General features: G+C 38.8%; 2 protein-coding genes across 15 annotated transcripts in view; one reads left to right on the top strand and one right to left on the bottom strand.

The window, feature by feature from the left end:
- Asap (ArfGAP domain of ASAP) overlaps positions 1-17,724 on the bottom strand; it is a 480,120-nt gene that overhangs the window by 235,743 nt on the left and 226,653 nt on the right. The gene's annotated exons all lie outside the window — the stretch shown is intronic.
- Gyg (Glycogenin) overlaps positions 1-17,724 on the top strand; it is a 131,768-nt gene that overhangs the window by 66,896 nt on the left and 47,148 nt on the right. The window contains exon 7 of one of the 14 annotated variants that reach the window (XM_065228538.1): positions 17,100-17,702. The exons of the other annotated variants lie outside the window; for them this stretch is intronic. Coding sequence (XP_065084610.1) covers positions 17,100-17,158 — 59 coding nt within the window. The 3' untranslated portion in view covers positions 17,159-17,702. Of the gene's footprint in view, positions 1-17,099; positions 17,703-17,724 lie in introns of those variants that run through there. 14 annotated transcript variants of the gene reach the window in all.

Raw genomic sequence — 17,724 nt, 5'->3', positions numbered from 1 at the left:
CAGTCTAGCGAACTCCTTCGGAAACAGGCCGGTAAAGTTACTAGACTGTCCCGCAGGGCTTCGCCGGTGCGTTGCAAAGCCTTGGAACTGGTCAAACAGAGCAAGCAAATCGGCGGTAACCGCTGCCAAATCCTGTACCCGAGGGTCGCAAACCATTACTAATCAATTTTGATCATAACCCGAATCCTGCAGTACATGTTCCATAACAGAAATACCTACTTACACAACTAGGGACAATTTAGGGATTACTTCACGCGTATCTCCATTTTTGGATGACAGTTCGCTGCTCGGTGATAAGACTGGCGAGCTTTCTTCAGTGATGGGGGTACGCACGAAGTTAGAGACACTTATAGGAACAGACCTAACAGCATGTGGTCGATCGCGCAAACACAAAAACACACTGATAGGAGTTTGACACAATAGAAAGTATGGAACTGCTTTTTGCTTGAAAAGATATCAGAACATTGCTTGTCGTGCCATACATAAGTCTTGTAAGGCGAAACGCAGTTCGACTCTGTTTTCGTTCCCATTCTAAGTCATGTTGGTATTTTAACTCCCCGCCATTCCCGCCCATTTTGCTCATTTTTATTTGTTTTCTGTTCTATGCTTTGTGCTAAAAAAATTGCCTGACAACGAAAAATTAAGAACCTGAACAATACAAAAGAGTGCAATCACACAAATTAGGGGGTGATTTTTAGAAAAGCGCAACCATTAATCGACAATAATTTCACCCTCGCCGCCATTGCTTGTCAATTGATTGAATCAAAAAAAAAAAAAAAAACTAAACGATATCCTGTTGAAAGAAACGAGAAAAGCAAAAATCATAGTGAAAACAAATATTTAGAATTAAACGAAAACAAAAAAAAAAAACAAAATATATATATATTCATATAGTAGAACACAGACACATGTTCTTGGCTTTAAAAAAAAAAGAAGTAAACAAAAATAAAAACAATAAACGAATTCATTGTTGAGGAACAAGTTCGCCTACCATGTTTTTTTGGATCCGTTTTTTTCGAAAGCAGTGCCATATTCACATTCACATTCTCACACATGCACATACAGTCTTTCGTCGCGATGCCGCCAGGGTTGCCAGATGTTCGTTTTTGTTTGTGTTGGAAAAATCTCGCGTAAAATTTGAAAAGGGACTGTTTGTAAAATGATTGATTGCTTGTTAAATGAACCAGAATGCGACTCAACTCTCAGACATTATTCAAATCACACGGATTGAATGCTACTGAACTCCAAGAATTATTTTCAGAATTGTTGAATAATTTGTCAACTTCATTCTGTTTGCTCAGATTTTTTTTCTTTAAATCATCGAATGTAGATTCATGTATGAGGTTCCCTGTATTTCTTCAATGCAATTGGGTTCCTGAATGTTTCTGAAGTCCCAAAATTCCTGTTGTTTTGAAAACCTTTTAGAACTTCCATGACCTTGTCATTTCTATAACGTGCGCCCAAAATCGTCGAAGTTCGCTGAGTTTCGTCCTAACTTTCCGAATCTCCTCCGAACTGAAAAGCTTTGTCATGACTGCAACAGGTTCATAACTTTCAAAGAAGATCAGCGAGCTTCAGAGAAGCACAGAAACATTTGTGTTTTCCCAGAGAAGTTCAGATGAACCTCAAGGTGCTAGAGGTGCAGAGTGTACTGATTGGCTCTATGCACCGTGCTGGGGCTGCTCTCTTTGGTATGGCTTCTGGAGATAAGCACTTTTTATTCATCCGTTGAATGCCAGTTAGACGCTGTCAGAGTTTTACCTCTATAGTGAACGGACAGACGCTCCGTTAGGTAGGCTTAGGCACTTATAGCGGTACCAACTCGCTCGACAGATACTGGTTTTGGGTATTGTGATACTTAGAAGAAGCACAGACAAACAGACGTAACTCTTCATTGTGTATCTTCGTTCATGCATTTAACGGTTGACTTGAATATTATCAGTTCCGCGAACTACTCGCCGCAGCGCTGGCATCGGATCACTTTGACGTTTCTATATATTCTATAGAACTTTTATGCAATATTGTTTACGAGTTAGCGAGCAAGCTTGTTTTCCGCGAGAAGCCAGATAGATGTCGCTACTGAGGTTATATGTTTTGAGATACTATGTTTTCAAGAACAAGTTTTTCAAAGAGTTACGTCTGTTTGTTTGTGGAAAAAGCTTCACAAAACCCACTGTCAAAGCTCGCTATACAGCCAAAACGGTGTAGTGGCGCTCAGATTTCGTAAAAATTGGTAGTTTGGTTCCTTATTGCAACATATATAGACCCGTTTTTTTGTCATTAGGGTGACGATTTCCATGTAAGGGTGGTCCGAAAATCGATTTTTTCAAAGAATTACTTTTTTTTTATAAATTCATAATTTTTGCACCAATGGGCCTATTTCAAAGATTAAAACATCAAACAAAAGATAATCAAAAATATTTTTTAGGAAAAAATACATCGATGCTAAAAAAATGGGATTTTGTATTGAAAAACATTGATTGTATTTTTAGACAGAGGGCGCAATGTGTTTTTATATTTTTCTTTGTAAATTAAGGCTTTTTTACACAACATATGGAAATGGTCACCCTAATGACAAAATAAAAACTACTTGTCTAATATTTCGCGATAAGGAAAAACTAAAAAAATACGAAATTCTGAGAAGGGGCTGTTCATAAACTACGTAGACAGTTTTTTGGGATTCTTGACCCCCCCCCTCCCCCTGCGTAGACAATTGTCCATACAAAAATTTTAAAATTTGTATGGGCCGTGGATAATTGTCAACCCCCCCCCCCCCTCCTAAACTGTCTACGTAGTTTATGGACAGCCCCGAACTACTATATCGTTTTGCTATGGAATGGCTGCATATTTAGAAATTTTTGAAATTTTCGCTCCACAGAGTTCAAACGGTTTCAAATCGGGTCCTGATTAGCCTTCGAAAGTTTAAACTAATTTGATAAGAAACTGACTTGACACAAACCGTTTGATGTTTATATGGAAATTACTATGGGTAAACAAAACTTTTGTTCATTGTCTTCTAGCCTTTTACATATTGCACTGTTAACAAGGTCTATTTTTATTCTTATGGGAATTTTTATCAGCTTCAATTTTGCAGAAAATCGTTATTCAGCCAAACGTCAAATTAAATAGTTATTAATTGTTCAAGAGGTTGATAATATTATGGCAAGATTAAGCAACTGTATTGTGGGCAACACTGTATTCTGCAGTGTGACATAGTAGCCATGATTTTTGTCCTCTATTCTACGCGCCATAAACACCAATGTTGCCTGCTGAACAGTTGATTGAGCATAATCATAAGACATCAGTAACTTGAATAATTAATAACACTGTGCAACAAGACTTTCTAGGACTGTGAAAATTCACTTTATATGACTTTCTCGTGGACCCCTGAGTAAAAGTCTCGAACGTACTTATACCCTAACCTGTCCTAATTTTTTGGTACCGCTCTCTTTATGAATTTTGGTATATTGTCCCTATGTCGGTTGTATACTTGATACTTACTTGATGGGCTACGAATCGCCAGGTTGATTCAACGCCGAACGAAGTACTCTTCTCCATTGGACTCGGTCCTGAGCCAATCGCTTCCAGTCGCCATGAACGTTTAGCGACCTGATGTCCTCCTCAACTGCAAATAGCCAACGTGTCCGAGGTCTACCCCGGAGTCGACGACCTCTACCGGGTTCTCTGCTGAATATAGTATTTGCTTGTCGTTCTTCCGGCATCCGCACTACATGCCCAGCCCACCGTAGTCTGCCGTGTTTTATAAGCTTCACTATATCCGTACCGTTATACACTTGGTACAACTCGTGATTCATGCGACGCCGCCAGATGCCATTCTCCTGTTTACCGCCGAGTATTGTTCGCAGCACCTTACGCTCGAAGACACCAAATGCTCTCCGGTCAGACTCTTTTAACGTCCACGATTCGTGGCCGTAGAGGGCTACCGGAAGTATCAGCGTCTTATACAGAGCGAATTTCGTTTTTGTTTGCAGGCTACGGGACTTCAGCTGGCTACGTAATCCGTAAAAGGCCCTGTTTGCTGCTGCAATACGTCTCTTCACCTCGCGGGTAACATCATTATCGCATGTCACTAGTGTTCCAAGATACACAAATTCTTCCACTACCTCAAATTGTTCACCATCTAACAACACTACACTACCAACACCACTATTGCTCCCACGCTGTCTACCGGCTACCATGTACTTCGTTTTGGTAGAACTTATCGTGATCCCAATCCTCGCCGTCTCCCTCTTAAAAGGCACAAACGCCTCTTCCACTGCTCTACGGTCAATTCCGATGATATCGATGTCGTCCGCAAAGGCAAGGTGCATGTACGATCGTGTGATGATGGTACCGTTCCTCTGCACACCAGCTCTCCTAATCGCTCCTTCAAGAGCAATGTTGAACAGTAAGTTTGAAAGTGCATAACCCTGCTTCAATCCATCTAAGGTCACGAACGAGGTCGAAATCTCATCTGCAACCCTTACACTTGATTTCGATCCATCTAGCGTTGCGCGAATCAGTCTAATTAGTTTCGCCGGAAAACCATGTTCTAGCATAATCTGCCAAAGCTCATTTCTCTTCACTGAATCGTATGCTGCTTTGAAATCAATAAACAGATGGTGAGTCTGCAAGTTGTACTCCCGGAATTTATCAAGGATTTGACGCAGGGTAAACATTTGATCCGTCGTTGATCGGCCCTCACGAAAACCAGCCTGGTATTCACCGACGAAGGACTCCTCAAGCGGTCTCAATCTGTTAAACAGAACGCGTGACAGTATTTTGTACGCCGAATTCAGAAGAGTTATTCCTCGATAATTGGCGCACTCGAGTCTGTGCCCTTTTTTGAATAATGGGCAAATGAGGCCATCCAACCAGCTAGCAGGCAGTTCTTCGTCCTCCCATATCTTCGTTAGAATACGGTGGATTGCTTGATGCAGCTGCTCACTTCCGTGTTTGAAAAGTTCGGCCGGGAGCTCGTCCTTCCCAGCAGCCTTATTGTTTTTCAGCTCACGTATTGCCTTTTTAACCTCGTCTAGCGTTGGAGGCTCCACAGCTTGATCGTCGTCTGCGATGTTTACTCTGTTCCTCGATACTCCCTCACTCTCTCCATTCAACAATGTCTCAAAATGTTCTTTCCACCTGGCAGCCACCATTGTTTTATCTGTCAGCAAATTCCCCTCAAGGTCATTGCACATGGCGGGAGATGGCGCTGTTTTACTCCGAACATCATTGACAGTCGCGTAGAACCTTCGCATATCGTTCTGTTCCATACTTTCTTGCGCCTCAGCAATCACGCGTTCTTCGTATTGCCTTTTCTTTCTGCGGTGGGTTCGTTTCTCAGCTGCCCTTGCTACCTTGTACCGCTCTCTGTTCAGCCGGGTACCAGACACTAACATCCGGCTTCTGGCAACGTTCTTCTCATCCGTCAACCTCTGGCACTCCTCATCAAACCAGCCATTACGTGGTCGACTTTGAGCTGTACCTATCACTTCTTGTGCTGTTGTGTTCACCGCTCCGTGGATTGTGTTCCACAGATTGTTGAGGTCCTCGTTCACGTTGATTTCGCTAATCCGCTCATCAAGCTTCTGGCGGTACTCTGCAGCAACACCTTCTACTGACAAGCGATGGATATTGAAACGCATCGATCTCCGGTTCGTTGAATTCGTAACGGTCGATGGACGCGCCCGAATTTTGCAGACAACAAGATAATGATCTGAGTCAATGTTAGGCCCCCTAAAAGTCCTTACATCAATGACATCTGAGAAGTGCCGGCCATCCACCAACATGTGATCGATCTGGGTGCAAGTTTCGCCATTTGGGTGTCTCCAGGTGTGCTTTCGGATATTCTTGCGTGCAAAGTAGGTGCTACTGATGGCCATACCTCTAGCAGCGGCGAAGTTTATCAGTTTCAGGCCGTTATCATTGGTTACTGTATGTAGGCTCTCTGTACCAATGATTGGACGAAAGAAATCTTCCCTCCCGACCTGCGCATTTGCATCTCCGATTACAATCTTCACGTCGTGTTTTGGGCACTCATCATAAGTTTTATCGAGACTGTCATAAAACGCGTCCTTCACGTCATCGGATTTATCGTTGGTTGGCGCATAGATGTTGATCAGGCTGTAGTTGAAGAATTTGCCCCGAATCCTTAATACACAGATGCGGTCGCTTACCGGTCTCCACCGCATAACACGCTTCATCTGCTTCCCGATCACTATGAACCCTACTCCATGTTCTGCCCTATCGCCACCGCTGTGATAGATATGATACTTGAAGGAAGTGTTGGCGATGGGATCCACCGCCCGGAATTCACGTTCTCCGGATCTAGGCCACCGTACTTCCTGAATAGCAGCTACGCTCACATTCACTTTTTGCAGTTCACGAGCCAAAAGGCCCGCTCGTCCAGGTTCATTTAAGGTTCTGACATTCCAAGTACCGAGTTTCCATTCATTGTCCTTATTTCGTTGCCGGGTCGGTTGCCGAAAATTCCGTTCGTTGTTTTCTCTTTCTTCGTTTTTCTGAGTAATGTTGGGGGTTTCAGTATGCTACCTTACCGGGGTCGCGATACCTACATCATGTTGGTGGGGCTGCCACCTTAGGTGTAGCTGACGTGATACAGCATTTCTTATTCAGCCGCTCGCTCCGAGACAGACGCTGTTTGAGCCGCACCTCCATGGTGAACAGACGCTCGAGGGTCGCACCTCCTCACTTTGCTATCACCACGATCCGGATCCATGTTTTTATCGTGGTGACATTGCCCAGGCTACGCTACCAGCATCTTTTGCTGGCGGTCTTTGTCATCGGCTGACCCGTGGAAGCGTGAGGTAGGAACTTGTGAGGACCAGAGCTGTTGGGACAACACTCCTTCCAGTTTGTCGACTCACCATTTGTAGCCCTGTCGGTTGTATACTGCCTAACTAAAGCATGTTACGACATTGCCGTCCAAGTTATGACTTGAGAAACTTTTTTTAGAACATTTAAAAACGATATCTCGTTGTCTTACCCCTCGTTTGGGTGATTTTTCAAACTGAGTACCCTCCTAAAAATCTAAAATTCATGTAAATTCACTGTAAAAAACCATAGTAGGGATGTGCTGGTATGTTGAGATTTCCATAAAGTAATTATTTTAACAACTTATAAGAATGAAAACACTCTAAATGCGATGATTTTAACAACAGGAAAGTTTAATTTTCTCAGTCCTAGAAAATTGTGTTGTTCTTATAATGAGGAAAGACCAATAATATTTTTAAAATGAATGAAATTAACAATAAAGTATGATTAAAATCATCCAATTTAGAGTGTTTCCATTCTTTTGGGTGGTTAAAATAATTACTTTATGGAACTCTCAACATACCAGCACATACTATGGTTTTTACAGTGAATTTACAGGAATTCTAGATTTTTAGGGGGGTACCCAATTAAAAAAAAAATCATCCAGGCGAGGGGTAAAACAACGAGATATCGTTTTCAAATGTTCTAAAAATTGTTTCTCAATTCATTTTCTACAAAAAACTCCTGGACGGCAATGTTGTAACATGCTTTAGTTAGGCAGTATACAACATCGGGACAACATACTAAAATTCATAAAGAGGGCGGTACCAACAAATTAGGACGTGTTAGGGTATAGGTATGTTCAGGACTTTTACTCAGGGGTCCACAAGAAAGTCAAATATGGTCAACTTTCTCAGTCCTAGAAAAAAAGTTCAGATTTGTTGCACAGTGTAATTTTTGCTCCTTACATTTGACCGAAAAGTGGTTTTCAACAAGCGCAGTTATTATTTTCTAAAGTAGAGTGAACTGGTGAATTTTGAGATAGATATGGACCAACATGATGGTTACCCCATAGTAATTTCCAAATAAACTTCAAATGGTTTGTGCCAAGCAGAGTGGGGAAAATATCAAAAAATCAAATCTCACCAACGCCCAAGATCACGCTTGATTTTCGTAGACAAAAATCAACAAGCAAACAACTGCGGTTGGTTTTGCAAGCTGTGATATCGCAGCTCGGAATATCAAGCTAACAAAACTCACCAGCTGCAATTTTCAACAAACTGTGGTGAGATTGATAGCGAATTCGTTTATTATTCAGTTCCAACCTGGATCGGGTATCAAGATTGGGTCTGCTTGTTTTCTGACAAACGTCAGTTTGTTTTTAAAACCTAGCTCAGGTTGAGGTTCGCACTGACAAAAAGTTCGGTTTCGCACTGGGTTGGAACTGGTTCCAACCCCGATAATAAACGAATTCGCTATGAGTTTCATGATTTTTGCTTTACACCCGCATGTAACCGAAACTTCCATAACGGCTGGCAGCAGTCACTTCGTGTCTTCCATCGGTGAAGAGTAAAAAGAGATAGCAAACTATACTTTCTCTTTCCAGGAAAACGATGTGCAACGGAATCATTTTTGTGTCGAGTCAACTCTCAGCTTGATTTTTGCATGTTGTGAATAGTCTCGCAATATCAAAGGAGCTTGTAAAATCAATATCAAGCATGATATTTTGTTCCAATATCACGCGTGGTATTGCGAGCGCATGAGAGCGGAAAAATATCAATTGATTTCTGATTTTGCCTACACTGGTGCCAAGTCAGGTTCTTACTAAATGAGTTCAAATTTTGGAAGGCTAATCAGGATTCAATTTGGAACTGGTTGAGCACTGCGGAGCGAAAATTTCAAAATATGCAGCTCTCGCAGCAACTGTCCAAACACAATTCGCAACTTATCACTATAGCAAATGGCCACCCGTTTTGACTATTTTCTCGAGATTTAAGGTTTTCAAACCGTTCAAGAAGTGGAACATAACTGCTTGTTGCGGATAATGGATGGTCATTTTATTTAATAAAATAAATTCAATGAACTTCCGAAGACTTCACGGAACCGTAGAGATGCTCCGGGTACTTCTACTTTCAAGGAATCAAGGAATTTATGCCCCGAATTCATCTAATTTATGGAGGGCGAATTCTTGAAAAAATAGCTACAGTGGTGGAATTTTCTCTGAGACGAACGGAGTTTTTCTGTCAGCATCACGATACTGACTATCAATTAAACGGTTTCGGATTGTCCTAGTTGTTACTTGCAGTTGAAGCTCGTTTTTGATAGCCGTAGATGTCGCAAAAGCATCCTTTTTTACCATTTTAAGAATTAGTCGGCCATCTCTAGTGCTTGTCTTCCGATTTCTTCCTCTTGTTTCTGGTGATTTTCGGTATTTTAGAGCATTGGTTACCATATTCTGTGAGCAGCCGACAGTTTTTGCGATTTCTTTATAAGTTTTCCCTCAATCACGCAACTCTTTGATAAACCGTCGCTCATCAGATTTTCAGTGCTTACCATGGCCCATTATCTGAATAAAACGATAAAATCATCAACATATAGGGTAAATGTCGGCTTCGGCACCCATTGACTGTTTTCGGCAACCAAAATTTAAACGTTAATTTCACTATGTTTTCCCATCAACACACTTCCCTGAATGCATCCAAACGATTCTTTAGTCTTTCAGCTTCAATCTGATTGTATGTGTACGTCTGAGCAGTCCTGTTATGCCAGATTTGTATTCAAATGAAGCATACGTACTCTAAAATGGGGTTGATTTCAAGTTGCCGATAATAGAACAGCTGGTTAACACGCAGTTCTAATGGGAAGGTTGCCGAAGAAAACGAGGCTGCCGACAATAGTCACACTCACCTGAGAAGTTTGGAGCGTTGTAAAAACCCTTTCAAACAGTTTTGAAGAATTCTGTCGATTAGAATGGATAGAGAAGCAAGCAGCAGATGAATGTAAACTAACAGACACGTCATATATGTGCGTGACGCTGGGAAAATGCTAATAGAAGTGCGGACACTGCTTAGATTGACGAGAATACGTAAATTCCCCTAATTGAAAACTGCTCATTTATTAACATTAGCTTACTACTTTCCGAGCAATCTTCAGAAAAAAAACAACTGCTTATTGCTGCAGTTTTCAATTTACACCTATTATTATTTCCACTAAAAAATCAAGAAATTCAGTGTTTACCTTCTCTCGCGGCTAAACCAACAATCAATACGAAACTAACGATTTTAAATTGGCTTACTACTTGACTAGCCTATTGGTCCCAAGCAAACGATTAACGTTTCCCATTCTAGTCGAAATTCTAGTACTACACTATGTTTGTTTTGATTCGCTATGAAAGTTTGACAGATAAAATGAGGGGTTAGTGGATTTTCCTATGTTTCGAGGGGTGAATCGATTAGCTTGGGACCGAAGAGAGTACCAGAGCTGAGCTAAAAAGTTGAGCACGTTATTTCGGGACCTTCTAGCATAGAGGTAACTCTAAGACTAGAAGGTCCCGAAATAACGTGCTCAACTTTTTGGCTCAGCTCTGGTACTCTCTTCGGTCCCAAGCTAATCGATTCACCCCTCGAAACATAGGAAAAACCAATAACCCCTCATTTTATCTGTCAAACTTTCATAGCGAATCAAAACAAACATTGCGTAGTACTAGAATTTCGACTAGAATGTGGTACTTTTATCGTTTGCTTGGGACCAATAGGCTAGTCAAGTAGTGGGCCAATTTAAAATCGTTAGTTTCGTATTGATTGTTGCTTCTAGTCTTAAAGTTACCTCTATGGCTAAACTGTGCTGGATTTTGACAGCTAGCTTTGTTCCAACAATTGACTATGAGACATGTAATCTAACACCGAGATGGCGTTTGGATACGTCTATGGTTTAATAAAGTAACATGCAGCCAGTGGTTTGAGATATGCTCGCACCTATTATTTTTTCCACCACTGTAAATCACCAAGACATGGGTCGCTCCATAGAGAATGTACAATCATGTCCATAAAATATAGATTCTCATCATTCAAGATTCCATCAGATTCAATTAGCTGGAAAATTTTGAATACTTCCGGAAAAACCTACAGTCTTGTAAGAAAATTTGAATTTTTAAAAAGTTGGAGATCCTCAGAACTTGATCAACTTGAATTCTTGGAAAAATATCCAAAGAAATTTACTAATATCTTCGTCTATATGGATATCTTTTGAATATTTCCTGCTGTCAACGAAGGATGTCTCAAAGAATATCATGTAACTTATGCAACGTTTCCTGAACATTTACAAAACTGCCTTAAGTTTTACAAAATATCCTCCAATATTCCAATTTCCATATTTGTTCCATCTCTCTTAATTCTACGAAGATCTCTGAACATCTTTGCAAATATTATAGAACATCTGGAAAGTTCCTTGAAATTTAACGAAGTTCCCAAAACCTTCAAGAAGCTCATGCAGCTTTTTTGAGATAAGATCTCTGACAAACTGCAACGAAGATACTTAAATTAAAGCAAGGATCCCTGAAGTTCTTAGAAGTTTATTGAACTATTTTTAGATCTTCTACAAAATTTCGTGAACTTATATGAAGTTTTAAGCAGCTCCTCAAAATGCTACGAAATGCTCAAAACTTCTACAAAGTTTGCTGCATGTCTACGTTTCTCGTTGATATTCCGCGAAGTTCCACGAACGAAATTTCTTGAGTTTGTACGTAATTTCCACAACTATTTCAAGTGCCCTGAAATTTAATAGAGGTTGCCGATCAATAATGAGCATCCCTGAAATAAAATATTGTTCCCTTAACTTCTGCGAAGCTCCTCAAACTTAAATAAATTTTCCACTTCTACGCAGTTTTTAGAACTTATCCAAGTTCCTTGTTTCTACGAATTTTTCTGAAGATCTATGAGTTTCCCTGAATTTCAACTAAGTTTCCTCAATTTCTACGATGTTCCCTGAACTTCTTAGAAGTCCTTGAAGTTTAACGAAGTTCTCAGAAGTTTAAGAAAAATCCTTGGACTCATGGCCAATTTGTAGAGCCTGGAGACGTCTTAATCGATAGCATTAAATATCGATGTAATATAATTTCTCAAAATTGTTTCTTATAGTCCAAAACATAAAAAAAGTAGTTAACATAAAGGATTTAAAAAAAAAATCGTTGATTGTGGTCCAATTTTATTAATTGCTTGAACTCGAACTTGACACGCTTGGAAAATACCGGTCAAAAAAACATCAAAAGTTCTGGAGGGGGTCCCCTTGGCACCCCATTAGCTACGAAAATGGTTAAGAGAGCTTTAAAAATTTCTAGGAATCTCAAATTAGTTTCGAAAACAAGAGAATGGAATTCCTGAAAAGCTTAGAAATCAAATTAAGGATGCTCAGAAAAATTCGATGAAAGAGATATGAACCTCAGAAAAGTTCGTCAGCGTACGTCACAAAAAGATCTTCTAAAAGGCTCAATTAGTCTTAGATAAGAAAAGTTTAGGGAACCTCAGAAACGTTTTGGTATAAATGTAGGAAACGTCAGAAGAAAATGGACAAAACAACATAGGTAATTTCAGAGCAGTTCAATGTACGTCAGAGGTTTTAATAGAAAATAAATTCAATCAAATCAGATGAGCAGTGAACATCAGAAAAGTTTAAAGAAATGTAAAAAAATGAGTCTCAAAGAAGTGCACGGTACGCCAAAGACGTTCAGAGAATATATATTATCAGCAATTCCAGCAATTCAAGAGCAAAATGATATATGAGTTCTCAGAATTTCGTAAAAATTGGGAGTTTTGTTCCTTATCGCAAAATAGTAGACCCGTATTTTTTTTTTAATTTGTCATAAGGGTGACCATTTCCATGTTAGGGTGGTCCAAAAAATTGATGGTCAGAGGTCTCGTTTTTTATGCTACGAAATGCTTACATTGGTCAAAGACCGTCGAATTATATATTTATTATTTTTTGTTTGTTTATTTGTTGAGGCTCATTCACAGTAGCTTCACGGAGCCGAAAAATTCACATTATTTGCTACAGAGAGAGAGAGAGAGAGAGAGAGAGAGAGAGAAGAATTAATAAATTCCATTTAATTCCACTACCTTCATTGCTTATCCTTGACAGATACGCGTATTTCGTCTACAATGTGCAGACTTCTTCAGTGTCTTGTACTAATACTAATAGTACAAGGCACTGAAGAAGTATGCACATTGTAGACGAAACACACGTATCTGTCAGGGATAAGCAAATAAGGTACTGGAATTAAATGGAATTTACTAATCCTTCTCTCTCTATCTCTCTTTATACAGGTTTTCCACGAAGACGCCCTCATTAAAAAAAACGTAGAGGGGTCTGTGCCTGGGGGCACGAACGGAAGCTTGACGTAGGACCGCTATAGTGGACTGAACAAATATGTTGATCATTTACACTGAGGCAAATAAACGTAAGAATTTCATAAGCGTGACTTATGAATGATTTTTGTCCAACAAGAGATAGCTCGTATTAGGCCTTTAACCATTTAATTTTTCCTAAGCGTTGCAAGACGAGTGGTCAACACACTCAACGTCCATGGTTCGGTACCAGTCTGCTCAATTTTATTATTTTGTTTATGACCATTATTTTTCATAAGACAAATCAATCATATTAATACCGATTTCATGTGGCTAAAATTCATAAGTGTTTCTTATGGAATTATTACGTTCTTTTGCCTCAGTGTAGTTCTTAACTCTTTCCGTTTTTGAATTAGTGACCGGTTGTTTTTCAAATGGTGGCCACACTAGTGCAAGTCGATTCCGACCGGATGACGGCAGCCTAGTCATGTTGCCTATTACGGGAAGCCTTTTTTTCCGGTCAATGTGGGTGCTTTCATCGTCGTCTTCGTATTGGTGCGATGCGTGCTGTTCCATTCATACGTCGTGTCCGACGCTTATCCGTCCGTTGCTCCAAAGCAAATGACGAAGAAAACGGTTTGGCAAGCGTTTTTATTATAGCTGCTTTTCTCCTCCCTTCTTTTCATTGGTGAAATGGTGAGCGATCAACCGAGCTTTGAGCTCGCGCTCATGTGAGTTCGCAATGGTCGTTTGCTCGATTTGCGCTCTATCGTTGCATCCGTGTTTGGGATTTTTCGTTACATGTCTGAATTTACATTTTTTTAATGTAACACACGTATAGAAATTAAAGACGTATTCCTACGTCAAAACCGTCGAAGATCCCGAAAAAAATGCTAGTTCAAGAATCTTGTTTTTTTCTTAAGTCTGAGATTTTTAGCTCCTGAATTTGAATTTATTTATTTTCCAGGACTGGAATCTTATTATTTGTCTATGCCTATAATTTTGACAATTTGCACAGGTCGTAAAATCTGAAATCTTTTTTCCACCTACAAATGCTTTGTTTTCAAAAGCTCAGTGTTGACTTTTTTCTGGGATTTGATAAAGTATAAAATGCTTTTGGATATTCTGTCCTAATTCAGATTTTACATTTTTACCCAACTCTTGGATTTTTTTCCGTGTCCAAGATGTCAATAATAAACATCTCCTATCTGCATTAATCTTATCTGTTGTATTTGACGTTTTGGAGTTAAATAAGAACCTCCTTTATCAAACTATGTGGTAGAATTAGCGCGAAATTGGTTTGCATAGCAGTGGTTATGAAAAGAGACAGTTGATGAAGACAGTCGATCAAAGCAGATAGGACAATTTGAAATGTTCATCGAGAACTTTTGTCTATGCCTGTAATTTTTACAATTTGCATATTTCGTAAAATCGGAACCTTTTTTCCACCTACAAATGCTTTTTTTTTTCAAAAACTCAGTATTGACTTTTTGGGATTTGATAAAATATTAAATGCTTTTGGAGGTGGAAACAAAGTTTCAGATTTTACGACATGTGCAAATTGTCAAAATTACAGGCATAGACAAAATTTAGAATCCGGGAACGGAAAAAAGTGTTGGGTAAGATTTAAAAATTCTGAAATAGTAAACAGTTTCAGTATTCTAGGATTAATTTTTCGAAAACTTAGACTTGAAAAAAAACAACATGCCTTCCACAATAAAAAAATGTTATGGTTAATTTGTTTAACGACGTGTTCGGAGTATCATCCAAACCATTTGTGGAATAGTTCAATCATTTGGGTAAACGTTCGTTTATGGTATTTTTTTATTAGGGTTAAGCAACATTTTTTGACGAAGGTCTGTTTTTGATGTCTTGAAAAAGAAAAACATCAAATTCTAATACGTACTTCATAGGTTTTAAAGATCCTGACAATATGTGCATTTTTCGGCTCCGTGAAGCTACTGCGAGTGAGCCTCAACATATAAACAAACTAAAAGAAAGTGAATTATTGCTGATTTTTCTTAGTCCAGGAGGAGGACTTAAAGTCGAACGACAAATACTCGAATGAACAACAAAAGGTCGAAAGTACAAAAGGTCGAATGACTCAAATGAAAGCTAAAGGGGAAAAAAGCCTAATAGATAAAGTGTCACGTTTTGTGGTTCAAAATTTTCAAGTTGAAAATACAATAAACTGAGTAATGCAAGTAAAACAAACTTCTTTAGATTTTGAGTAATCGAACTGAAATGTTCAAAATTGATTTCACTCGCTTGGAATACACTCGTTCTTTAAATTGCGCACTGCGCACAATCCCTTTATTCTACGAGTCACGTGACTCTCTCTCACCGATGAGGTGACAATTGTCTCCTCGTGTGAGGTGACTCTCCCTTTGATTTGCTCGGAGAGTCACCTCACACGAGGTGACTATTGTCACCACACTGGTGATAGAGAGTCACTTGACTCGCAGAATAAGGGGGAATATTTGTGCGATTAGAAATGCTTCTTCTTCTTTGGTGTTATTACGTTCCTGGGACTTAACGCCAGCCACTTGCACAGTTAATTGGGAGCTTTCTAAGTCTGAGCAGTTCCACGCCAAATGACTAGTCGGAAAAACTTTACCTTCTCCGATTTGCATGAAACTTCGCATAATTGTTTGTTATTTGCAATGATTAAAACTTTTGCTGAAATTCAGCCATTTTGGATGTTGTAAAATTTTCAAAATGATATTTGTAGTTGTAGATTAAAGTTGTAGAGAAAAATTATGTTTTTCTTGGAAACATAAACACGAAACTGTTTTTAGTAATTTCAAGTTAAAATCTGTTAAAAATTAAAACAAAAATGTTCAAAAGCTAATCGTCTCAAAACGTTCTTGTCCGATATTGGATTTTTTTGAACTCATGAAAAATGCAAACTTTAAGAATGTTTAAAACCATGAACACTTAAAAATTAAGAGATTCCATGCAAAACGATATAGTGGTTGTCAGAACTTCGTAAAAATTGCAAAATATTAGACCCGTTTTTTTTAGGGTGACCATTTCCATGTTAGGGTGGTCCAAAAAATCATTTTTTCAAAAATTAATAACTTTTGAATCAATTGACGGATTTCAAAGATCAAAATATCAAATGAAATGTAATTAAAAATACTTTTTTTTAATAAAATGGAATGATGTTTAAAAAAAAAAATGGATTTTGTATTGAAAAAACATTGAATGTATTTGTTTTTTTTTATGGTTTCTATGATTACTAAACAGAGGGCGCAATATGTTTTTATATTTCCCTTGAAAATGTAGACTTTTTTACACAACATATAAAAAATCAGTGATGTTTTTTTTCTCGGTTTTGAATTATATTTTTTAAGTCTTCAAGTTTTGGGGTTTCGCTTAGTACTCCTATGCGACTAGACCACCTCCTTTGATGAACCCAATCCTCATTTTTTACGTATGTCTTTCCATATCGACCGATTGAATTACTTGTTTCAGCTCAATTCAATGTTTTATACATAATTTTAACAGTTCCTAATCTGCTGTCGTTTTACATTAAAAGTCTCATTTTTAGTTTATGTAAGTAAGCCATTTTCTAATTCACAATTTTCACTGATCGATTATTATATAATGACAACTGAATAAAAACTCTGGCAACTCCGGTCCGCACGAACATAAACATCCGACTCACCCCGCATCTTATACACAACCTCTTTGTCCATTCTCCCTCTTCTCATTCGTTGATTTGTGCGTTTGTGCGTTTGTGTGCGTATTCCCGGTGTTTGGACATTTCGTGTCCTCTTTCTCTTCTACTTCTTCTTTGTTTTGTTATTGCGTTCGGTTTTCCGTTTTTGCCGTTTGTTGTTCGTTTTTGAGTAAGTACGCTTGCGAGCCTCGCCTAAATCCAATGAAAAAAATAAATAAATCAAAAAGCTCATTTTTCGGAAATGGATCAAAAACTAAAGTCTGGTTCTATGTTTTAACTCTTTTTCCCCCTCCCGTCATCAGGGCTCGTCACGCCGAAGAAACCGACCGCTAATCCTAAACAATCGACCAAAAAGAAGTAGTAGATTGATCAGTTGAGTTGTATATCAAAATGTAAACCAAAAGCACATACACTACTAACCTATCACAATCAAGTACATTAAATTTCGATAAGAGAACATGTCCAGCATGATGAGATTTCCGTTCCGTTCATACAACAACAACAGACATGAGGAAATAGTGATTCGTTGACACTGACAGGAAACATTACAGGGGTGATATATTCTAGTGCATTTTTTGCAAGAGTATGGAAAACAACGCACGACTACTATGATGGACTGCTAGAGTGAGAGGATCGATTGCAAAGCCGTGTTCGTGCTACTTAGTCGTCTGAGAGTGAAAGCGAGGGGATTGCTTTGTTTAAATTTTAATTGTGGTGATTTGAACCATTGTGGTTGAAACTAATATCGATTGTTGTCTCTCATTCGTTTTAAGTTTTAATCTTTGTTTGTGCTCGTGTTGCATTTGTGGCATCGAATGGTAAACAACGTGTGTTCGTTTTATGTGACAAAACAAAAATAGGGAAATATTTAATTAACAGAAATATAGCCGACCATGGTACTAAAACTCGTATTTTCCTACTTCCCTT

The sequence above is a fragment of the Ochlerotatus camptorhynchus genome, unplaced genomic scaffold (genome assembly GCF_037179485.1).
Source record: "Ochlerotatus camptorhynchus isolate MF236.1 unplaced genomic scaffold, CSIRO-AGI_Acam_v1.1 ptg000023l, whole genome shotgun sequence".
Lineage (NCBI taxonomy): Eukaryota > Metazoa > Arthropoda > Insecta > Diptera > Culicidae > Ochlerotatus > Ochlerotatus camptorhynchus.
Note: the sequence above shows the minus strand (reverse complement) of the source record. Positions and strands in the feature narration are given on the sequence as shown.